At 41.7% G+C, this 25,464-nt stretch overlaps 1 protein-coding gene across 8 annotated transcripts in view; it reads right to left on the bottom strand.

The window, feature by feature from the left end:
* Positions 1–25,261, bottom strand: part of DLGAP5 (DLG associated protein 5) — a 41,804-nt gene extending 16,543 nt beyond the window's left edge. For 7 of the 8 annotated variants that reach the window (XM_062205077.1, XM_062205080.1, XM_062205081.1 and 4 more), the window contains exons 1-13: positions 25,119–25,261; positions 22,827–23,065; positions 17,268–17,461; positions 14,761–14,823; positions 13,117–13,201; positions 12,898–13,017; positions 10,955–11,025; positions 8,403–8,677; positions 6,852–6,976; positions 6,380–6,506; positions 3,931–4,016; positions 3,032–3,192; positions 977–1,072 (exon numbers count right to left, since the gene is read on the bottom strand). In XM_062205077.1, the coding sequence (XP_062061061.1) occupies positions 977–1,072; positions 3,032–3,192; positions 3,931–4,016; positions 6,380–6,506; positions 6,852–6,976; positions 8,403–8,677; positions 10,955–11,025; positions 12,898–13,017; positions 13,117–13,201; positions 14,761–14,823; positions 17,268–17,461; positions 22,827–23,064 (1,641 nt within the window). In that variant the 5' untranslated portion in view covers position 23,065; positions 25,119–25,261. The remainder of the gene's footprint in view (positions 1–976; positions 1,073–3,031; positions 3,193–3,930; positions 4,017–6,379; positions 6,507–6,851; positions 6,977–8,402; positions 8,678–10,954; positions 11,026–12,897; positions 13,018–13,116; positions 13,202–14,760; positions 14,824–17,267; positions 17,462–22,826; positions 23,066–25,118) is intronic. The other variant, XM_062205078.1, reaches the window with a different exon arrangement.
* Positions 25,262–25,464: the final 203 nt, after the last annotated feature.

Raw genomic sequence — 25,464 nt, 5'->3', positions numbered from 1 at the left:
CCTCTGGCACCTAAGAGTCTGTCGGGTACCATCTAGGTTCTCCAATTCAATCATAGCCCCCTTCCTCCTGCCCAGAATAACTATCCCTAAACTGCGTTGATCGCTGCCTTGCTTTCTTCAAAGACAATCAGCTCACTGTCAATAATACATGAAACTTTGATTGTTAAATAAGAAATCTGAAGTTGAATTTTTTTTTTTTTTGACAGGCAGAGTGGATAGTGAGAGAGAGAAACAAAGAAAGGTCTTCCTTTTTGCCGTTGGTTCACCCTCCAATGGCCGCTGCGGCCGGTGCATCGTGCTGATCCGAAGCCAGGAGCCAGGTTCTTCTCCTGGTCTCCAATGCGGGTGCAGGGCCCGAGCACTTGGGCCATCCTCCACTGCCTTCCCGGGCCATAGCAGAGAGCTGGCCTGGAAGAGGGGCAACCGGGATAGAATCCAGCGCCTCAACCGGGACTAGAACCCAGTGTGCCGGCGCCGCAAGGTGGAGGATTAGCCTGTTGAGCCACGGTGCCGGCCTGAAGTTGAATGTTTTTAAAACTTAAAAACAAAATTTAATTACAATAGAAGAGTTTATATTAGAAACTTTGATATTGGCTGGCGCCGTGGCTCAATAGGCTAATCCTCCACCTTGCGGCGCCGGCACACCGGGTTCTAGTCCCAGTCGGGGCGCCGGATTCTGTCCCGGTTGCCCCTCTTCCAGGCCAGCTCTCTGCTGTGGCCCGGGGAGTGCAGTGGAGGATGGCCCAAGTCCTTGGGCCCTGCACCCGCATGGGTGACCAGGAAAAGCACCTGGCTTCGGATCAGCGCGGTGTGCCAGCTGCAGTGGCCATTGGAGGGTGAACTAACGGCAAAGGAAGACTTTTCTCTCTCTCACTGTCTACTCTGCCAGTCAAAAAAACAAAAAACAAACAAACAAAAAAAAAAACCCAAAGAAACAAAAAACAAACAAACTTGGATACAAAGCCCACAAACTTACCCGAGAGACATTTTTGCTGGCATTATTGTTAGTGCTTTGCCACCCAGATTCTTCAAGTTTGGTCAGATTATTGAATTTTTGGTTTACATCTTCTATCTATTAATAAAGCACAAGTTTACCAGATTAATGCTGACCATATTAAAGTTATAAACAAATGAACTGAAGCTTCAATTGAGAATGGTGACTGGCAACTGGTGAGCTATTAAAATTTTACTGAGTCATTTAGTGTTCAAAGAATCTTTTTTTTTTTTTTTTTTTGACAGGCAGAGTGGACAGTGAGAGAGAGAGAGACAGAGAGAAAGGTTTTTCTTTCCATTGGTTCACCCCGCAATGGCCGCTGCGGCCGGCGCGCTGCAGCCGGCGTACTGCACTGATCTGAAGCCAGGAGCCAGGTGCTTCTCCTGGTCTCCCATGCGGGTGCAGGGCCCAAGCACTTGGGCCATCCTCCACTGCCTTCCTGGGCCACAGCAGAGAGCTGGACTGGAAGAGGAGCAACCAGGACAGAATCCGGCACCCCAACCTGGACTAGAACATGGGGTGCCAGTGCCACAGGCGGAGGACTAGCCCATTGAGCCGCGGCGCCGGCCCAAAGAAAGAATCTTAACAGTAAAATTATTGTTATTTTGGGTCTTAGAAACCTCTGAAGTCTACATAAAGCAGAGGAGAGGAATGTCGAAATCATTTGGTCTGGCCTTGCCAAAGCAGCTGCAGGCAGGACTCAAAATTCATTAAGTCTATGTAGCAGACTAATTTTAAGTTGTTAATTTTGTATGGTCCATGAATGATGTTATGAATAGCCAATGACCCTTGGCAGAAAAAAGGCTCCTGACCCCTGAAAAGATATCACATATAATAACTCTACTGAATTATTTTTGGTCACTAAAATGGTAAGAAAGATATCCTAAATGTTTTTGTTCCTTAAATTACAAAATATGAATACAATCTGTTTTTTCTTCCTTTTTTTTTTCTTTACAGTTATTCATCACTTCTGGTGTTGAGGACATCTTGGCTGCTTCCAAGTTTGGGCGATTAGGAATAAAGTTGCCATAAAAACATCCATGTGCAGATTTTTGTATGGACATAAGTTTTCAACTCATTTGGGTAAATGCCAAGCAGCACAATTGCTGGATCATATGGTAAGAACATGTTTAATTTTGCAAGAAACTGCCAACTCTCTTCCAAAGCAAATGTACCATTCTGCATTTTCACCAACAATGAATGAATTCTTATTACCCCACAATGAATTCCTCACCAGCATGTGGTATTGTTAGTGTTCTAGCTTCATATGCTTGCTGCACTGTGGCTACCTTAGCCTCCTCTTTCACTCACTGTCAGCCACATCCCCTCCAACCCTTTCTGGGACTGGATCCCATATACCTCACTTTTTCTTGGTTTATGTCCTTATTTTTGTAAATTATATTATCATTTCCCTGAGAAAGGGTACATGGGAGGAGATAAAATTTGAGAACTTGTACGTCTGAAAAATGTCTTTCCACCTCATACCTGATTGGTTTCCTATAGAACTCTAGGATGCAGAGTAATTTTTTGAGTATTTTCAGCATATTTTTCTCTCAGCTTTCAAAATTACTGTTGAGAAATCCAAGGCTACTCTGATTCTCAATTCTCTGGATGAAAGTTGTTTTCACTTTGCAAACTTACAGATTCCCCTCTGCAGCCCTAGAGCTATACAATTATATTTATGTATTTACTTATTTTTTTCTAAAGATTTATTTACTTATTTGAAAAGCAGAGTTAGAGAGGCAGAAGCAGGGAGAGGGAGAAGTCTTCCCTCTGCACTGGCCCCGAAAGCTCCTGGCTTCAGATCAGATCAGCTCAGCTCTAGCCGTTGAGGTCACTTGGGGAGTGAATCAACAGAATGGAAGACCTCTCTCTGACTCTACCTCTCTGTAACTCTTTCAAATCAATTTTAAAAAAGTGCTTTCTAATGTCTCATTTAATATTACAGGTATCTAAGCAACCATAGCCTCATTTTACAAGTTACTCTATTAAAAAAAAATTTTAAAGTTGATACATTCAAAGCACTCGACCACATACCTGAAAACTAACCATATCCCAAAATCCATCCAAATCTGTACAGGTTGTCTCCTTTTCACCTTGTTTAAATTCACAATCATTTACCAATCCTTCAAACTGTTTGAACCTTTCCTTCATAAGGAGTCTTGTTTGACCAACTGCTGTGCGAATAAGATCTTTAGCTAAAGGAAAAAGTAGGATTTTTAAAGTTAAAGGACAAAACAGGACTTTCACTGCAAGCCAATGAACTTATTTAGAGGCAAACACTTTACCAAATATCCTAGAGTTTATAGAATCAAATTCTTAACCTGAAGCAAAACAAAAAATATCTCCCATAAAACAATTTGCTTCAATTTCTAAAAAAATTAGTATTTTTTTATCAACCGCTAAAAAATTAGTAATCTTCCCTCACAGATACATTACAATATCATCAACAGCATTCTTCTCATAGTTTGTAATTATTCGATCTCAACTCATTGTAATGTAAATACCTAAGGTCTTCCCACTGACAGTAAGCACACAAATGATTTTTTTCTAAATAGCTTTCCCCGAAGTAAGATTAAGGAAATCTTTTCCACCTCAGTTTAGGCAAATTTTATTCAGAATAGGTTTTTATATAATTAAATAATGAGATACTGACATCACTTATAATGTCATAATAACAAAAAATCAAATCAATAAAATACAGACATGTCTAACTCAAAGGAATGACAGTCAATATTCTAGTTTCTTACGTATGTTAGGTCACATGGTATTTTAGCACAGAGATGTTAGGGAACATTTGTTGAGATATGAAAAATTCTTGCCGTTTTGAATAATAATGAAGCTATTAAGTAGATGGTATTTTTTGTTTCAGATGAACAAAATCATATTAAAAGTGCTAAAAAATTTAAAAAAAAACCACACAAATATTTCCTCACCATCTTCTGGAATTTCCAATTCAAGCTTTCTGTCCCACTCAAGGCAGTGTGATGTTAATCTCTCAGTTTCTGATTGGAGTACATTTCTAAAATTATGACACATGTTAGTTAGACAAGTGTTTCTCACCCTAGTTTCTAAGTATTATATGACAGTTGACATATAATATTAAGAAAGTTTTAGTAGATACAGAATTAATTTTCCATAATTGATAATTATTTTATATTCAGTGATATATTAAAATCCACAAATACAGGGGCCTACACTGTGGCATAGAGGGTAAAGCTGCTGCCCACAGCACCAGCATGCCATGTGGGCACCTGTTTCAGACTTGGCTGTTTCATTTCCAATCTAGCTCCTTGCTAGCATGCCTGGGAAAGCAAAAGAAGATGGCTCAAATACTTGGGCCCCTGTACCCAACTGGGAAGCCAGGAAGAAGCTCCTGGCTTCTGGCTTCCATCTTGCCCAGCCCTGGCTGTTGCAGCCATTCAGGGAGTAAAGCAGCAGATGGAAGATCTCCCTGTGTCTCTTCTCTCTGTAACCCCGCCTTTCAAAACAAACAAACAAACAAAAAACTCCACAAATCAAGTCAATACTCTATGTATGTATAACCCTTAGGTAGGTATATCACTACAAGAATCCACTTTTCAATCTAACATTTCTAGTATGTTCTGTTCTCATTTTTCAGAGGCTTACCAGATTATCTGTTATTGTCCATGGAACTAAGGTCAACCAAAGTGCCAAGAATAAAATGAAGGTAGAAACTCTAAGCCTAGGATTACAGTGATAGGGCCTTACAGATTCTACTTATTTGTCTAAAATCAGTGGTTCTCATCTGTGGTCAATTTTGATCCAGAGAGGATATTTGATGATATCTAGAAACCTATTTTTTTTAACTTAATGATTTTGGTTCTTTCTTTTAAGATTTATTTTATTTATTTGAAAGGCAGTGAGAGGGGGGAGATAGAGATGAGATCTTCCAACTACTGTTTCACTTACAAAGTGGCCACAATGGTAGAGGCTGGGCTAGGTGGAAGCCAGGAGCCTGGAACTCCTTCTGGGTCTCCCACATGGGTGGCAGGGGCCCAAGTACTTGCAGGCACATTAGTAGGGCACTGGATCAGAATCAGCACATCCAGGACTCGAACTCGGCCATATGGGATGCCCGCATTGCAGGGGGCAGCTTAACCCACTATGCCACAGTGCTGGCCTAGAGCCTTTTTGATTATCATAATCAGAATGTTAATGGCCAAGCATGTTATAAAATATCCTACAAAGAACAGAATGCATCCCCACAACAAGAAGTGTATAATCTAAAATATCGATAGTAGCAAGCTTGAAAAATCAAGGCCTAAAGAAAGTTTATTCTGGGGCCGGTGCTGTGGTGTAGAAGGTTAATCTTCTGCCAGCAGTGCTGGCATCCCATATGGGTGCCAGTTCAAGTCCTGGCTACTCCACTTTTGATCCAGCTCCCTGCTAATGCTTGTAGGAAAGCAGCAGAAGGCTCAAGTACCTAGGTCCCTGCCACCTATGTGGGAGACCCAGATGAATCTCCCAGTTCCTAGCTTTGGACCAGCCCAGCTCTGGCCACTGAGGCCATTCAGGGAGTGAACCAGTGGATGGAAGATCTCTTTGTCTCTCCCTCTCTAATTCTTCCTTTCAAAAAGATAAATAACTCTATAAAAAATAACACACACACACACACACACACACAGGTGGGCCTTTGGCCTTGCAGTTAAGCCACAAGCCACCAGTCAAGATACCCATACCTCATAGAAATCTCAGCTTTATTCCTAATTCCAACTTCCAGCTAATGTGCACCCTGGGAGGTAGTAGGTGATAGCTCAAGTGGTTGAGTCCCTGTCACCCATATGGAGAACCTAGATTGAATTCTTAACTGCCAGATCAAGCCAGGCCCAGCCCTGGCCTTTATAGGCATATGAGTAGTGAACCAGCAGACGGGAACTTTCAGTCTCTCTCTGGCTTTCCACTTCTCATAAAAATAAAAACAAAACAAAACAGAAACAAAAAAGGGCACAATACAAACATACTAAAGTAGAACTCTTTACGTGCTAAAATTAAATGTTTTCAACATTTAACATTAAATAAAAACAGAATAGTGTGTCTTATACACTATCATTTATATACTTTTTTAACTGCTATATTTATATATACAGTATCTATCTCTGGAAGTATTCACAAAAAATGAACAGCACAGGCATCCAACTATGAGGATGGGAGACAGGAAGGAAGGAAACTACTCACACCTGTGAGTTAGGAACCACATGAATGTAGTAGTCATTAAAAAATTAATTAAAACTTAAAAGATAAGTGACAATCACCCAAAGTCAGTTTTCCTCTATTCATCTACTAAATTAAGAGTATAAACACTCTACTTTTGGTTTTTAAATGTCTAGATATTAATGCAAAATTCTTATACCAGGAACAAACCTGAAATATGGCACATCATGCTGGGGCTGAGACGTGTAACCTTCATTTACTTCAAGTGATGGGACTTCTTTTATTGGAAGGTTGTTTGAATTTTTAGTAGTAGCTTCATTTTGATTTGAGGCATGTTCTATAAATTAAAATATTAAACATAAATTATTAAAATGACATTCCTCACAAAAAGATGTTTTAGAAAATTTTTCAACGTTAAATTTAAAAAATTTTAAGTTTCTGCTTCAAACATTTCATTCATCTCCTCTCTAAAGTGGCTATTTTTATTTCTTCAAATTTAAAGTTATATGCCCTTTCTCCTCAATCTATATTATATATCCCAACTCTCTCTCTAGATGTCCTGCCCATCTTTTCTGACATTGGGATCACAGCCCAAACTATATGGTGAAAAAGAGGCTCAACACAAATCTTCAAAAACATAATCCTGAAAAGTAGGTAAAAAAATGTAATTAAAATACTGTACCTTCATTCCAAACTGTTACAGAACCCAAAGGACACTGGAATTTATTTGAATCTTGCTGTACAGTCTTAGTTGAGTATATTCTATGTTTTTGTTCCAAAATTTCTTTTGTTGCTTGAGTTTTATCACTAAAAACAATAAAGATATACCACATTAAACTAGAACACATTTTGATTGATTGGTTTAAAAAAAATTTTTTTTTTTTTTTGACAGAGTGGATAGTGAGAGAGAGAGAGAAACAGAGAGAAAGGTCTTCCTTTTGCCGTTGGTTCACCCTCCAATGGCCGCTGCGGCCGGCGCATCGCGCTGATCCAAAGCCAGGAGCCAGGTGCTTCTCCTGGTCTCCCTTGCGGGTGCAGGGCCCAAGGACTTAGGCCATCCTCCACTGCCTTCCTGGGCCATAGCAGAGAGCTGGCCTGGAAGAGGGGCAACCGGGATAAAATCCCGTGCCCCAACTGGGACTAGAACCCGGTGTGCCAGTGCTGCAAGGTGGAGGATTAGCCTGTTAAGCCACAGGGCCGGCAATTTTGTTGTTTTTTAAGACCTAGGATAAAATAAGGGTGGAAAGTGGATCAACAGTTGGGAGAACACTGTCTCAGGGCAAAAAACTGAAATCCATGGGGCCGGTGCTGTGGTACAGCGGTACACCCTGGCCTGAAGCACCGGCATCCCATATGGGTGCCAGTTTAAGACTTGGCTGCTCCACTTCCCATCCAGCTCTCTATTATGGCCTGGGAAAGTGGAAGAAGATGACGCAAGTCCTTGGGCCCCTACACCTGTGTGGGAGACCCAGAAGAAGCTCCTGGCTCCTGGCTTTGGATCAGCTCTGGCCGTTGCGGCCATCTGGGGAGTGAACCATCGGATGGAAGAACTCTTTCTCTCTTTCTCTCTCTCTGCCTCTCCTTTCTCTGTGTAACTCTTTCAAATAAATAATTTTTTAAAAAATTGAAATCCATGTAAAGTTTTTCATAATATACATTTTTCCATGAACTTTTTAAAGATCCCTCATTAGTGATAACAAAGTACATGAAATATCAAAAATTGTCAAATACATTATTGTAGACTTCAGAAGAATTTCTTAGGTTTTATTATTTGAAAGGCAGAGTTACAGAGAGAGGGGGAAAGACAGAGACAAAGAGGTCTTCCATTTGCTGGTTCATTCCTAAGTGGCCGCAATGGACAGGGGTGGGCCAGGAGCCTGGAATTGCATCCTGGTCTCCTGTGTGGGTGGCAGGGCTCATGCACTTGGGCGATCTCCTGCTACTTTTCCAGGCAGGAAAGTTGGATCAGAAGTGGGACAGCCAGGACACAAATGAGCACCAATATGGAATGCTAGTGTCTCAGGCAATGGCTTAACCCACTGTACAACGGCAGCCTTTGAAAATTAATACAAACTGTCATGATTTATAAAGCTGGTCCACTAACAAAAAAAAAAAATAATAACTTTTAAACAGCTTAAGCCAAGTCTAAGAAAGGCACTTATTACTCCTCTTAGCAAGGGACTCATTACTACAATTACATGTAAATATACATATGTAAAGGGTATAATCTTACACTTGTGTTTCTAAAGGAGTCCAAGTACAGCTGGGTGTTAAGAAAGCATTGGCACTTCTGGGAGTCATAGGTGTTACTTGATAGGTCTTTAAGCCATCCAGTGGCTGAAACATAAAATCTTTAGGTGCAAAGGAAATTTTCCCTTTCGTTTTTGCAAGATTCGTCTTAGGTAAGTTTTCCATTTTTGACAAGACTCCATCTGGATCCATTCCATCTGCTGTACTAGTTTGTGAATCCAGTATGTTTTCTTCATTATCAACTTCAAAATAAACGACCTAGAGGTAAGTAAACAGAGTAAAGTAAGAATTTCTCTTCGAGGGATACATCTGACCAATTTTTGCAGGTCTGAAACTATGACAATTCAGATTTATTTCACATATATAAAAGTATAGTTTGTGGGAAAATGGATTAAAAGTTAATTTTATTTTTATGCAAAAGACTAACTCTATCCATATTTTTTGCATATTATGCATTTTCATAAACTTTTTGAAGTACTCTTAAAAAACCCTTATTAAAGGACTAAATGATACCTTTTCAGTATCAAAACAAAATATATGAAATCTAAGATGGAAAAATTTACTCAACATATATCTTTTAACTTATGCTATTTTAATAGTTTGAGAATTATAAATCTGGTATTATTGGATGTCTACATTTATCAAGGACCAAATCTTTTTTTAATAGTCTTACCACAAGAGCAATACTTTTCAATGTGATGCAGTCAGACTAAGCATATAAAATATTCAGCATGTTTTCTTTTTCAATCATGTCATTGTTACTTGGCTTTCAAACAATTTTTAGAGGATTCTAGGTTTCTGACTTTTAATGAGACATGAATTCACACCAAGGCATTTCAACTTGGACAAGCTGAAATGATAACACTGCTCCCAAGGACATCTTGGCAGTGAAAATAAAAACATTAGTTCCTAAGGGAAAACTAATCTCAAGGGAGGAACTTTGAGGTCTAATTGGTTTGTGAAGATTCACTTACTAACTACCTTCCTTGGAGGGCCAAAGGTACCTTTGATATTTAGCAAGAATCTAAGCAGGATACTTATACTTTGGCATAATTTCTTTTTTTCTCTTTCTGCACCATTATCAGGCTGTAGCAAATCTTTTTATTACACATAATTAAATCTTTCAATGTCTCAAACAGTATCAAACACCACTTCATATCTCCAACACACAGCAATACTAGAACTGAGTGAAAAGTGTTCTATTTCAACCTTCTGATCACATCACACAGTGACCAGACAAAGCTTAAATGTTATTTTCTCATGTTATCTAATTTGGCATCATTTCTTTTTCTTTTTCTTTTTTTTTTTTTTGACAGGCAGAGTGGATAGTGAGAGAGAGACAGAGAGAAAGGTCTTCCTTTTGCCGTTGGTTCACCCTCCAATGGCCGCTGCGGCTGGTGCTTCGCGCTGATCCGAAGCCAGGAGCCAGGTGCTTCTCCTGGTCTCCCATGGGGTGCAGGGCCCAAGCACTTGGGCCATCCTCCACTGCCTTCCCAGGCCATAGCAGAGAGCTGGCCTGGAAGAGGGGCAACCGGGATAGAATCCGGCGCCCCAACCGGGACTAGAACCCGGTGTGCCGGCGCCACAAGGAGGAGGATTAGCCTGTTAAGCCACGGTGCTGGCCTAGCATCATTTCTTTTTAAGGATAAGGAATTGTAGCACTGCAGACCAAGGGAGCAGGTCTTCAGAAAAATGCTTCTTTTTTGAGGACCTTATTTTAAACTTCATACTAGATGCTATCTGGGATGGTAGCTGATTTAATCCTTACACTATTTTGTATTGGTATTCTATGTTGGAGCTGGGGAAACAAACCTGAATTGCGTAACTTGTTCACAGTTATACAGTTAATTATAAGCAACGTTCAAACCCAAGTCTAATTTACTCCAATATCAACATATTTTACCTTACACCACCCTATCTCTTAGCTAATTCCCACATAAAAACTTTTCCCAGCTGTCCTTTATATTTTTCTCCATCTTATTTCAGTTAACCATATTACACGTTCTCTATTTTTAAAGCTCTGGGAATAAGTCATCCAAAGAACAACAATGACAGGGCCAGCATTGTGGCATAGTGGGTAAAGCTGCTGCCTGTGATGCTGGCATCCTACACCACAGGTTTGAGTCCTAGCCTCTCCACTTTGCATCCAGCTGCCTGCTAATGTGCCTAAGAAAGCAGCAGGTGGCCCAAGTCCTGGGGCCCCTGTCACCCATGTGGAAGACTCAGAAGAACTCCTGGCTTTGCCCTTGGCCAACCCAGGCTGTTGCAACCATTTGGAGAGTGAACCAGCAGATGGAAGATCTCTCTCTCTCTCTCTTTCCTCTCTCTGAATAACTCTTTCAAATAAATCTTAAAAAAACAAAACAAAACAATGACAATAGTAAATACTTTTGATGCTTCTGTGTGGTTCAAAAGGTTTTAACAGCCATGTAGGGCTAACCACCTGAAGGAGATCTGTATGCTTAATTTTAACTTTATAAAGGTAGTGATGACATTCTCAAAGTATCTAGAAATAAACAGATGTTCATACTCTACCTTGTCAGGATGTGGTTCTGTATTTTTTGCAGGTCTTCCTTTACTTGGTGCCTTTCTTTCTGGTTCATTATCTAAAATGAAAGTGAAGTAAATCTCCAACAGAAAACGCTGCACTAGAAGTACTCAGTAATTGTAAAGGAAAAAAAAGGGCACTGGTTTGAGGCCTGGCTGCTCCACTTCCAATCCAGCTCCCTACTAATGTGCCTGAGAATGCGGCAGAAGATGGCCCAAGTCCTTGGGCCCTGCCACCCATGTGGAAGACCCAGAGAACTCCTGGCTTCAACACGGCTCAGCCCTGGGTGTTGCAGCTATCTGGCAAGCGAACCAGCAGACAAAAGATCTCTCTGTGTCTCTCCTTCTCTGTCTCTTTCAAGTAAATAAATTAAAAAAAAAAAAAATTTAGGGGCCAATGCTGTGGCTTAGCTGGTTAAGCCACTGCCTGTGACATAAGCATCCCACATGGGTGCCAGTTCGATTCCTGGCTGCTCCATTTTCAATCCAGCTCACTACTAATGTGCCTGGGAAAGCAGCTTGGGCTCCTGAACCCATGTGGGAGACCTGGAAGAAGCTCTAGGCAGCTGGCTTTGGTGTAGCCCAGTTCTGTCCATCGTAGTCATTTGGGGAGTGAACCAGCAGATGGAAGATCCCTCTGTCTTCCTCTAACTTTGCTTTTAAAATAAAATTAAATCTTTAAAAAAAGAAAATAAAGGGGCTGGTGCCGTGGCTCACTTGGCTAATCCTCCGCCTGCGGCACCGGTATCCCATACGGGTGCCGGGTTCTAGTCCCGGTTGCTCCTCCTCCAGTCCAGCTCTCTGCTGTGGCCCAGGAGGGCATGAAAGATGGCCCGAGTCCTTGGGCCCCTGTACCCGCATGAGAGACCAGGAAGAAGCACCTGGCTCCTGGCTTCAGATTGGCGCAGTGCCGGCTGTAGCAGCCATTTGAGGGGTGAACCAATGGAAGGAAGACCTTTCTCTCTGTCTCTATCTATATCTCCACTTGTTAATAATAATAAATTTAAAAAAATAAAATAAAATTTGCTGCCAAGGTACAGGCCTATCCATTTTCAAACCAAAATGAATGTGTTTTACCTTTTTTCTTTTAATATGAAATACATATTTATTACACACAATTAGCACAATACAAAAAAAGTACAAAATAACCAGAATATATATTTTACATATATATATATATGTATATATATATATATATACACACACGCATAAACACATACATGGTATGTTTTTTCAGTCTCTTCCTATGACTACATATTCACATAATACTTTTAGACATGTGATCCTGGGGCTGGTGCTGTGGTACAGTGTGTTAAAGTCCCAGCTTGCTGCACCGGCATCACATATGGGCACCAGTTCCAGTCCCGGCTACTCCACTTCTGATCCAGCTCACAACTAATCTTCCTGGGAAAAACAGTGGAGGATGGCCCAAGTGCTTGGGCCCTGCACCCATGTGGGAGACCTGGAGGAAGCTCCCAATTCCTGGCTTTGTATCAGCTCAGCTCCGGCTGTTATGGCCATTTAGGGAGTCTACCAGAGGATGGAAGACCTCTCTCTGCAACTCTTTCAAATAAATAATGTCAATTTTTAAAAAGAAAAAAAGAAATGTGATCCTACTGTTCAGATTTTGACCATTTTTCTTTTAATGTATCATAAGCCATGAAACCAAATGTTCTTTTACATTTTTAGTGCCTATGTTGTATTGATGCAAATACAATAATTGAAACAATGCTTATATGAATTCTGGTGCTCCATCATGGGAGTACTCACTGCATGCCACCTGGATGCCAGGGCACGGAACTTACTTTTAGGAATTAGAATCTTCCATGTTGTCCTCTCTAAGAAGTTCATGCTGATTTTTAAAAACCGAACATAAAGTCTCAAGGACTGAAATGCCCTAGTTCAGTCACTGATCAGACAACAGTTCTCACCATTAGCAGCTCTCGCACCTGGCTTTCTTGTGGTAGAAGAGACAGTTCTGGCAACCTGCTTTGCTGCTTGAGTAGCCGATCTAGTCATTCTCACTGATGTCGGCACTGCAGGTTGCACAACTACAGGGGAAAAAAACCAATAAATTCAAAAGGTCTTTGTAATTGTTAAATGACTGCTATGGTAACATAAGATTTTACAGTAACTGCTATTATTCTTACCTTTTCTCTCTTTGTCCAACATTTTCTTTTCAGAAGTTTGCTTTTGACCGGGTCGGATTGCTTGAACAATATTCCCATTATTAATCTAATTAAGAAATTAGGCACCATGTGATTTAGTTGTACAATTAATCAAAGATTTTAAAATTTGTAAACTGACCTCACATCTGAATTCTGACAATTATGAATAACCACACAAAAAATATATGAACCCAAATGAGATAAATAAACAAGCTTCCTATTATACAAGGGTACTTCAAAAAGTTCATGGAAAATGAGATTGAAAGGTAAGTTTAGGGACTGGCGCTGTGGCATAGCTGAAAAGGCTGCCGCCTGCAGTGCTGGCATCCCATTTGGGTGCTGGTTTGGGTCCTGGCTGCTCCACTTCCAATCCAATTCTCTGCTATGGCCTGGGAAAGCAGTAGAAGATGGCTCAAATGCTTGGGCCCCTGCAACCACATGGAAGACGGGGAAGAAGTTCCTGGCACCTGCCTTTGGATTGGCACAGCTCCAACCACTGCAGCCAGTTGGGGAGTAAACCAGCAAATGGAAGACCTCCCTCACTTTCTCAGCCTCTCTGTAACTGCCTTTCAAATCAATAAATGTAAATTTTAAAAGATAAGTTTATTATAGAACAAATAATTTTTTGAAATTTGTAGTTTCTTCATAATACACATTTTCCATTAATTTTTAAAGATCTCTCATATAGCCAGAGCCATGGCTTAACAGGCTAATCCTCCACCTTGTGGCGCCGGCACACCAGGTTCTAGTCCCAGTTGGGGCGCCGGATTCTATCCCGGTTGCCCCTCTTCCAGGCCAGCTCTCTGCTATGGCCCGGGAAGGCAGTGGAGGATGGCCCAAGTCCTCGGGCCCTGCACCCGCATGGGAGACCAGGAGAAGCACCTGGCTCCTGGCTTCGGATCAGCGCGATGCGCCGGCTGCAGTAGCTATTGGAGGGTGAACCAACGGCAAAAAGGAAGACCTTTCTCTCTGTCTCTCTCTCACTATCCACTCTACCTGTCAAAAAAATAAACAAACAGCTTTACTGAGCTGTAATTTAAAAAAAAAAAAAAAAAAAAAAGATCTCTCATACAAATTTCTTAACACCCTTTTTCTAGAATTCTAGAATTTATAAAATGATAATATCTCAAGCTAATACTTAAAGCTTTCTTATATGAAGACAGACAACTTTGGTTGTTTGGTTCTCCCAAAAACAGTGCCAGGAACATGGCAGTTACTCAAAATATATTGAATACATGAAACTTGGCTTCTTCACCTGATAAAGCATACTATTTCCCTCCTTGGCCACTTCACTTTTAGTAACACTCTTCAAAACTCTACTAGCAGTACTTTGAAGACCCAAAGGTTTATAAAATCCACCCCACTTCCCACCCCATATGTATTTCATGCAGGTAACTTGGAATGCTAATAGGAACCCAGTAAACAAAAAGAGTGTGACACAAAGTTTGGTATGGATCTCATAAAGCACATTTAGACAATATTTTAAGTGAAAATTAACAATGGTTTTGGTGCCCTTTCAGTCTAGTAAATTGGTTACTATGTTTGAAGCTGACATTAATTAAAAGTGAACTTATTTACCCTGAGAAAAAAATTTATCATTTTAATAACAATTATTATCAACTATACCTTAGTCTGCTCTATTTGGTCTTTTGCCTTTGACCTCGTAATCCGCATAGAAGATGGAATAGCCTTAAAACATTCAAAAGAAGACAAAGGTTAAAAAATAACTGCCAAAGGTTTAACTCCAAGTCTCATTATGAAATAAAGTTCTCATTTTACTTATTTACTCAAAATAAGGCAGTTATACAGAGAGAGAGATCTGCTATCTGCTGATTCATTCCCCAAATGACCACAATGATGGGGCAGGGCCAAGCCAAAGTCAGGAGCCAGGAACTCCATGTGAGTCTCCCATGTGGGTACAGAGGCCTGAGAACTTGGGCCATCTTCAGCGGCCTTCCCAGGTCCACCAGCAGGGAGCTGGATCAGAAGTGGAGCAGTCAGAATTGGTACCCATATGGGATGCTGGCTTCACAGGCAATTCTACCTGCTGTGCCACAATCCCAGCCCTAAGTTCCAATTTTAAAGTTAGACTTTATCCTTAATCATTTATGGCAAGAAGATACTTGCTTAGTTAAATTGCTATTTTGTTTGGCTTTCACTTACTTCAAATTAAGTTTAAATTAATAATTAATAAGTTTAAGTTATTAATCCATTAATAAGTTTAATTAATAAGTTTAAATTAATAGCTTCAAATGGCCCCAAGCTCCTTTATGGGAGACCAGATGGATTTCTGGGCTTTGGCCTGGCTTAGATTTGGCTCTTGTGGCCATCAAGAGCGAACCAGTGAATTGAAGACCTCTCTCTGTTTCTCCCTCCCTCTCTGTTGCTCTGCCTTTCAAATAAATATGTATTTTTAAAAAACTAATAGCTTGTGTCATAGTGGGTAAAGCTGCCACCTGCAACGCCAGTATCCCATATGGGAGCTGGTTTGTGCCCTGGCTGTTCCACTTCTGATCTAGCTCCTTCCTAATGGCATAGGAAAAGCAGTGGAAGATGGTGCTAGTGTTTGGGACCCTGCTACCCACATGGGAGACCTGGAAGAAGCTCTTGGCTCCTGGCTACAAATTGTCTCAGTCCTGGCTGTTGTAACCATCTGGGGAGCAAAACAACAGATGGAAGATCTTTCTCTCTGTAACTCAAATATATAAGCAAATCTTCAAAAAAATATTAATAGCTTCAAAACACTTTTTAGTGAGAACAAATTTCAAACTATGTTTTCAGGTATTAGAATTCTCATTAGTTAGCTAGGCAAAATAGGGTAGATGAGCAAATTTTTTTTTAAATAAAAAGGCAATTATGGCTTACTTTCCTATTTTTAACAATTTAATTTCAAATCTCATGATTAAGTACTTGTCTACTATCAGTAAGAAAACAGACTTCATCACAAAATGTGGAAAAAATTCTGCAAAAAACTGACTAAAAAGTGGTAAGATATTTATTCACTTTGTAAAAATCTCTTAACCATAACAGACTTCTCTAGTTCAGAAATCAATTTCTTATCCAAATCTGTGAAAACCCAGTGCTAACAAAACCAGGCTTTCCCTTAGAGTATACAAGGTAAACAAAACAAATAACAATCTTTAGCGAATCTTGTTATTTAACACAATCATGCCTGTTTCCCCCCATTTGTAGAACACTTTTTAAATAGTTGTTTATAGTTTGGAACAATGATTGGCATTCTATATATTCTTGAAAAGGCAGTCTAAATCTAGTTCCTTCCAAGAGGCCGTCCTTGTTCCTCCAAACAGAAACCATCCTCCCTTCTCTGTTATATGAAGAATATTTTTATATCTTTCTGTCCTTGAACTATATTCTGTTAGTTTTGATCTCTTCAAAATTATCCTAAGGTCATTTGCAAAGTAAATAATCAAAGATCATCAAGTGAATCAATGAAATTCATGAGACCCAGAAAAGTAGGCAATACTTCGGGCCTGTGCGTAATTCAACTCTTATTCATATCAGGAAAGCCTTACTTGAGGATACATTCAAAAGTTCATGAACAAAATGAATTTAAATGTAGGTTTATCTGGGTGCAAGAAAAGTTCAGAATCACCTCATTTCTGACTTAATTTCCATTACCCCTCACCATCCTGTTGGTTACCAGTCCTACCACATGTATCTCTTAACATCTGTTATACGGATTTCTTCCTTTTTAAAACCACTGACACTGTCCACTTATCCTGGCTCACCTATTCTACCCTAACAGTCTCACAATTTTGGTCTTCTGATCTATAAATGCTTCCTTTTCTGGATTATAATATTTAAGACCAGGGTAATCTTCTTGAATTATTAATCTGATAACGGTACCATTTCACATATAGACCTCCCTTAACTCTTTCTAACCTACAGGATAAATGTCAAATCCTCTGGCACAGCATTAAGTCTATCACTACCTTCCTATTTTAATCCTATCCTACCTTACCTATAGCACTTTCTAAAGACCTGATTTTCATCCTCCTATCAATTATTAAGTGCCTAAAGGGACTAAGAAGAAGCAGTTATTTTAATCTTTTAAGGAAAATTCCAGATAAAAGGAACAATTCCTTTATATCAAATTAAGATACTAAATTTACCTTTTTCGACTCAGCTTTCATAACATTCTGGTTTGATGAAAGAAAACCAGGCTTATCAGGTCTATAAAGACCCACTTTAAATACTCCTCGTTTAGCTTTCTCTCTCTGCTCTTTCAATTTTTGAAGCTGTTTTTCTTCCTTGTATTTCTGGAGCATTTGTTTTCGTTGATCTCCTAGGACAGTTTTCACTGACCCTAAAAAGGAAAAAACCACAATAGAGTATATAAAACATTTCACATAAAGAGTTGTGCAAATGTCTAAAAAAATCGTTTGTGTCAAACTTCAACTGCTGTTAAATAATTTTAGTAGGGGCCAGTGCTGTGATGTAGGAGCTCATGTTGTGGCTGTTCCTCTTCCAATCCAGCTCTCTGCTATGGCCTGGGAAAGCAGTGGAAGATGGTCCAAGTGCTTGGGCCCCCGCACCTACATGGGGAACCTGGAAGAAGCTCCTAGCTCCTGGTTTTGAATTGGTCCAGCTCTGGTCATTGTGGCCATTTGGGGAGTGAACCAGTGCATAGAAGGCCTTTCTGTCTCTCTCTCTCTCTCTCTCTGTAACTCTACCTCTCAAATAAATACATAAAATCTTAAAAAATAATAAGAATTTTAGTAACAATTCCTTAGCACTCTAAACATGTTTATTTCAATCTAATTTTAAAAAGCTTCTATTCCTTTTCTCATAACTTGTTGAAATATTAATTAACTGCTTACCATGTATTATTTCACTATTTTTACTTTTTAAGAGATTTATTAGGGCCATTTCCATGGCTTGGCAGATAAAACTGCTGCTGTGGCACAGGTATCCCATGCTGGCATGGTTCAAGTCTCGGCTGCTCCAATTCCAATCCGGCTCCCTGATAATGTGCCCGGGAAAGTAGTAGAGGATGGTCCAAGTCCTTGGGTCCCTGCACCAATGTGGGAGACCCAGAAGTAGCTCCTGGCTTCTGATAGGCCCAGCTCTGGCCTTTGTGACCATCTGGGGAATGAACCAGCAGATGGAATACCTCTGTCTCTTCCTCTTTCTGTAACTCTGCCTTTTGTGTTGCTATGTGAGGGCAAACCGTTGAAATCTTTATATATACTAAATTGATCTTCTGTATATAAAGAGAATTGAAAATGAATCTTGATGTGAATGGAAGGGGAGAGCGAGTGGGAAAGGGGAGGGTTGCGGGTGGGAGGGGAGTAATGGGGGGGGGGGAAGCCATTGTAATCCATAAGCTGTACTTTGGAAATTTATATTCATTAAATAAAAGATAAAAAAATAAAAATAAATAAAATAAAAAAGAGATTTATTTGAGAGGCAGAAAGAAGAGAGAAAGAGACCTTCCCTCTGATAGTTCATTCCCCAAATGGTCATAACAGCCAAGGCTGGGCCAAGCTGAAGCCAGGAGCCAGGAATTTCATCAAGGTCCCCCACTTGGGTGGCAGAGGCTCAAGCACTTGGACCATCACCCATTTCCTTGTGAGGTGCATTGGAAGGAAGCTGGACAGAAGCACAGCAGCCAGTCTCAAACTGTCACTCCAGTATGAGCTGCCAGCGTCACATGTGGCAGCTTGACCCACAGTGCTGCAACACCAGCTCCATTACTTCACTTAACTTGCATGTCAGCCAGCCTCCATGCTGACCTCTGGGGATCACCCCCTCTGGCAGTCATGCGCTTGTCTTGGCAGTCATGCCCACTCCGCTCCTACACCGAACAGAGTTGACTTGTATAACTAAAAGAACATAGAAATGAAGGAGTATGATTTCTCAGTTAGGGTGGAGTCTGCCTCTCTTGGATCACTTACTCTGGGGGAAGTCAGTGGCCATGGAGAGCCTTAAAGAGACTTCTAGCAGTTCTAGATGTTCACATGACAAAGAATTTAGGTTTCCAGCCAAAAGCCAGCAGTATCTTGCTGGTTATGTGAATCAGTCATCCTGGAAGCAGACTTTCCAGACTAAGTGAAGCCTTCAGATGCAACCATAGAGAACATCATGACTGCTACCTTCAGAACCATCCAACTAAGCCTCATCCAAATTCCTGACCCACAAAATTCGTGTGAAACAATAAACTTTTTTGTTTAAGTTTCTAAGCTTAGTAGTAACCAGTACAACTCCAGAGGTTGGTTATTATAATAGGTGTACTCCATCCACTCTCACCTGTTCAAGAACCCTTTCACCTATTATCTGCTTTGCTACAGGATTGCTGCAATCAAGAAAACATAAATAGGGAGAGGTACTTTGGCACAGATGGTTAAGCTGCCACCATCGCTGCCAGCATCCCATATGGGCACAAGTTCGTGTCCCAGCAGCGCCACTTCTGATCCAGCTCTCTGCAAATGGCCTGGGAAAGCAGCAAAAAATGGCCCAAGTGCTTGAGCCCCTGCTACCAATGTGGGAGACCTGGAGGAAGCCCCTGGCTCCTGGCTTCAGCTTGGCTCAGTCCTAGCCATTGCAGTCATTTTGGGAGTGAATTAGCAGATGAAAGATCTCTCTGTCAATCTACCTTTCAAATAAATAAATCTTAAATGCTATGGTGCAGTAGCTAAGCCTCTGCCCATGGCATAGGCATCCCCTATGGGCACCAGTTCATGTGCCAGCTGCTCCTCTTCTAATCTAGCTCTCTGCTATGGTCTGGGAAAGCAGTAGAAAATGGTCCAAGTGCTTGAGCCTCTGCACCCTCATGAGAGACCCAGAGGAAGCTCCTGGCTCCTGATCGGCCCAACTTCTGCCAATGCAACCATTTAGGAATTGAACCAGTGGATAGAAGACCTTTCTTTCTGTCTCTCCCTTTCTGTAACTCAAATTAAAAAAAAAAAGTTTAAAAAAATTTTTAAAAAATCAGAAACATATAATAATTTCTCCCAATACACATCTTTACTGAGCTACTTGCCTTGTTTTCTAGTTGTTTATGGCAATAATTGTCAAGAAAATTATCTATCTCTATTTCCAATTCTCCTTACATTGTCTCCTTAACTCAAAATTATGAAAAATATATAAACCCACAAGTAGAATTAAACCCCAAATACCTACTACCTAGATTCAGATTCAGCAATTATGAACATGCTGCTGTTTTCAAAAGTTCTACCCTCAAGATTTCATCCCTATGTACAATAGCAGGTACCTCTAAAACATCTCCTTTCTAACTAGTCTCCCTGTAGTCTTGCTCCCTACCCTATAATCTGCTCTCAACATAGCAGTTTAAGCAATCCTTTTAAAACACAAATCAGATTACATAAACACCCATTAATCCATTAATGGCATCTCCTTTCCTTCAGCATAAAAGCCAACATCCTGGGGCTGGTATCAGGTAACACCACCGCCTGCAATGCCAGCATCTCATATGGGTGCCCGTTCGAGTCCCAGCTATTCCACTTCCAGTCCAGCCCTCTGCTATGGCCTGGGAGGGCAATGTAAGATGGCCCAAGTCCTTGGGCCCCTGCACCCATGTGGGAGACCCAAAGAAGTTCCTGGCTCCTGGCTTCGGATAGGTGCAGGTCTGGCCATTATGGCCATTTGCAGAGTGAACCATCAGATGGAAGACTTCTCTCTCTGCCTCTGCCTCTCTGTAACTCTGTTTTTCAAATAAATAAATCAATCTTTAAAAAAAAGAAAAAGTCAGTGTCATTGAAATGATGGTTCCAGGGCTGTCTAGGATTTAGCTTCTTATCTTAATTCATTCTTCTCTAGCCCTGGTTACCTACTTGTCTTCTCTGGAACATAGTAGGCCCACTTCCATCTCATCCTTTGTAGACAGGACATTAAGGATTTTTTAATAGCATACTGACATGGTTAGATTTGAGAGGACAAGAGTAGAGGCAAAAACAAAAACAAGAACCCCACACTTTTGTCTGATTCTTTTTTTTCCCCAGAATCACAAAAATGACAAATCTGGCTTTTTTCAGTTTAACCCCATTTTGGCAAAATAATTTAGCTTGAAGACATTTAGAATCTTATGTGTGTCACGTTTTACAGTGATCCTGGGAAATGATAAAACTAAAGTTGTGGCCGGCGCCGTGGCTTAACAGGCTAATCCTCCGCCTTGCGGCGCCGGCACACCGGGTTCTAGTCCCGGTTGGGGCGCCAGATTCTATCCGGGTTGCCCCTCTTCCACTCTTCCAGGCCAGCTCTCTGCTATGGCCCGGGAAGGCAGTGGAGGATGGCCCAAGTCCTTGGGCCCTGCACCCGCATGGGAGACCAGGAGAAGCACCTGGCTCTTGGCTTTGGATCAGCGTGATGCGCTGGCCGCAGCGGCCATTGGAGGGTGAACCAACGGCAAAAGGAAGACCTTTCTCTCTGTCTCTCTCTCTCACTATCCACTCTGCCTGTCAAAAAAAAAAAAAAAAAACTAAAGTTGTGAACAGTTAACTTGACACCTCATTTCTAAGAAACTTCCATCCTTTGTCTTCTGAGATGCTATCTTTTTCTTTTTTATTTAATTTATATTAAGTACTTGAATCTGATTTTTTTTTTTTTTTTTTGGGACAGGCAGAGTGGATAGTGAGAGAGAGACAGAGAGAAAGGTCTTCCTTTTTGCCGTTGGTTCACCCTCCAATGGCCGCTGCAGCCAGCGCATTGTGTTGATCCGAAGCCAGGAGCCAGGCACTTCTCCTGGTCTCCCATGCGGGGGCAGGGCCCAAGGACCTGGGCCATCCTCCACTGCCTTCCCGGGCCATAGCAGATCTGGCCTGGAAGAGGGGCAACCCGGATAGAATCCGGCGCCCCAACCGGGACTAGAACCCGGTGTGCCGGCGCCACAAGGCGGAGGATTAGCCTGTTAAGCCACGGCGCCAGCCTATCTTTATCTTTTTCTAAGTTGATTCTTTTCTTTAGTTGATTGTTTCCTTCCTAATGGCCCTAAATCATTTTGGACAAACTGTGAACATAAATTCTTTCTACTTTTCTTTAATTTCCACTGGCAAAGTATTCTTCCTCATGGGTTCTTTAATCATTCTATTTTGTTTCTTATGAATTTATCTTTCAACACTTATCTTACCCAAGCTCCCAGAAGAACTTTATGATTATTGTAAGACAGTATAAATGATGAAGTCTACAATACTCCACAACACTCCACAATCTAGCTAGGGACCTTCACAGCCCTTCTCTTAAGTAAATTGTCCAGTGATCTCTCAGCTTCCATAAGGGATTGTTCCAAGGCTCCAATGGATAGAAAATGGCATAATATTTGCCTGTAACCTATATACATCTTCCTATATACTTTAAATCACCTCGAGATTACTTATGAACCTAGGACAATGTAAATGCTATGTTACAGTTGTACTGTTTAGAGAATGACAAGAAAAAAAATCTGTACATGTTCAATAATGATGCAATTCTATTTTAACATTTTCAATCCACAGTTCATTGACTATACAGAAACAAAAACCTTTCTCTGGGAGAAAGGTCTCAGAAATGGAGGGCTGACTATATATTTAGTTGTAGAAGATATCAAGTTACAATGACATTTCAAAATCTCATTCATCTGGCCAGAATTTGTTTTTGTTTTATTTTTACTCACAGGCATTAAACCACGTTTACTCCACTCTTCAAAGTACTGAAAATCACAACAGACCTTTACTTACTTGGCTTGGCACTGGCCTTTTCTGGAACAAGCTCTTGAGACGACTCATCTAATTCAACGAGAATTCTACCTTCCCAGTTTGGAATGTTGACATCTTTCAAACCAAAATGTCGATTTCGTTCGTATTCCTTATGTCTGTTTTCTTTCTGAGACAGTGATTTCCTATGAGCAATTTTAGTTCTAATCATTTCAGTGCTTAAATCTTTTCTGTGTCGAACGGCAAAATGTGATGAAGACATCCTGTCAGGGAAAAGGGAAATAGAAGCCAACTTGCATGAATTTTCATTTTATTATTTAAAAAAATTAAAGTCCAGTTCAAATCCTGTCCCACCTGAGAGCCTCTTGAAATAAAAATTCAGACAAGCAGCTCTGGGCTTACCGCAGAGCGCACTGCAGAAAGAAGAGTAAAAAGTGCAACTGGGAAGAGGGAAAGGAAATGTTAGGTTTGTATACAAAAGTTTCCATAGGCCAGCGCCGCGGCTCACTAGGCTAATCCTCCACCTTGCGGTGCTGGCACACCTGGTTCTTGTCCCGGTTGCCCCTCTTCCAGGCCAGCTCTCTGCTGTGGCCCGGGAAGGCAGTGGAGGATGGTCCAAGTGCTTGGGCCCTGCACACCATGAGAGACCAGGAGAAGCACCTGGCTCCTGCCTTCAGATCAGCGTGGTGCGTCGGCCGCGGCGGCCATTGGAGGGTGAACCAACGGCAAAAAGGAAGACCTTTCTCTCTGTCTCTCTCTCTCACTATCCACTCTGCCTGTCAAAAAAAAAAAAAAGTTTCCATAACCTTCCCCTGGGATGAATGTAGGCAGCCTAACATTTCTCTGGGAAAAAAAAACACACACACCACATGAGATGCCTATAAGACATGCATAGACAGACAGCTGGATATTTAAGATTAAAAATAAAAGAAAGGTTTTCAGGAAAAAAATTTCCATGGTGATACAGAAGGATAATTCCATTAGTTTGTCCTACTGTCTTCATCCATACAAGAAATCATGTCGTTTACTCGGCACATATCTTTTCTTAGAAAGATCCTTGAGAACATGCTCAAGCAAAACAAGGGAGAAGGACACTAAACATGATGTCATGAGTTCTAACAGACAGTGGGCCCAACTGAGAAGGCTAAAGAAAAGAGGAGAGTTGGAGGGGTCACCTATGTGCTGGCACAGAGCACTACCAAGCTAAACTGGGGAAAGAGGGCTGATTCTCTGGGAGAAAGCTCTCAGCAGTTTAAAAAACAAACAAACAAAAAAAGAACTGGGGAGGCTCTGTGATGAGATTTAAAAAGCTGTAAATACTGAGAACATTAGAATAAACAAACTCAGTCTCCATTTTGTTTCCACACTCAAAGTACGGAGGGTCCCCCCCATAGCAAGCAGTCAATCGGCTCTACAGTGCGTGTCTCTAATTCAATGCAATGCTGATACTGTGTTCAACAGTATCACAGGCACACTATATTTTTCAACAATAACCAAAGTCCACTGGAAGACCTCAAATAAAAGAAAAACTGGCACAAGAAATGCAATTAAGTTACAACTTAACATTACTGTAAGCAATCAACAAGAGTATAAGAAATGAGAATCTGAGTGGGATGCTTAAAAACATTCTTAAGAACCCAGGAGAAGTGATAATGGACCCTGTTTTTCATCAAGAATTCTCTATTACTTTAAAGAAAAAACGAAGTCTATGATTTGTCACCTTGTGCAAGTGCTAATTCGCTAAATATTTTTAAAGAAAACCTACAAGGCACGTATTACCTTAAAACACAGAAAAGCACTACCCATAGCAAGAGAAGAGAGAGAGACCCGGAGGGAGGGAATGCAGGCACACGCATCCCAACAACCCTAAAGGCAGCTCCTATCACCGCCCTGGCCCAGCTGAAGGAAATTAACATTCGAATGACTCCGAGGCGGCGGCCCCGAGCCAGGCAGCCGGGCTCCTCACACGCGTCTCCGGCTGTCGGAGCTGCGGCAGCCCCAGAGCCCCGAAGGCGTTAGTCCTGCCTGCCGGCCCGCCGGGACCCTGTCAGTCGTCACAGGACCCGGCAGGGCGACTGGACTGAACACCGGCAGCCAGGACGCTGAAGACCCCGCACGGGGAAGATCTGCCCCACCACCCCAGAGACCAATGACGCCACCCTGGCAACAAACATTCACGGTGCCGGGATCGCGTCACCGGCGCGCCAGGTACCGCCGTCCTCCAGGGGCCTTCGCGCCAGCGTCCTCGGACCCTTCCAGAACTCCCCGGAAGCCGGCGAGCGTCGTCCCCACCCCGGCCCCACAGCACTCACTGACCTGAGGGCCCTTCTCGTGTGAAGCCTCCGCCAAAGGAAAAGGGACCCACTCGGCCTGCACGACTCTGTCTTCCCTGAAGCAGGAACACCTTCCTATCCGAGCCTCGGCAAAATTCAAACTTCCCGCACCGAGCTTCTGATTGGAGGGACTTTAACCAATACTTCCGGTAGGGGCGCCCGCCCCTTCCCCTCACAGAAGCTTGCGGTTGGTTCGCACCGTGAGATGTTTGAATTGATTGACAGGCAAAGGGACGGTTCCGAGGATGGGAGTGAGGGGAGAAATAGGTGGGGCCGCGGCGCGGGCAGAAGCCGGGCGGGAAGCGGGGAGGCTCTGAGGCGGCGGGCGG

Source organism: Lepus europaeus, chromosome 11 (genome assembly GCF_033115175.1).
Source record: "Lepus europaeus isolate LE1 chromosome 11, mLepTim1.pri, whole genome shotgun sequence".
NCBI classification, from domain to species: Eukaryota; Metazoa; Chordata; class Mammalia; order Lagomorpha; family Leporidae; genus Lepus; species Lepus europaeus.
This window is presented reverse-complemented; position numbering and strand designations above follow the sequence as displayed.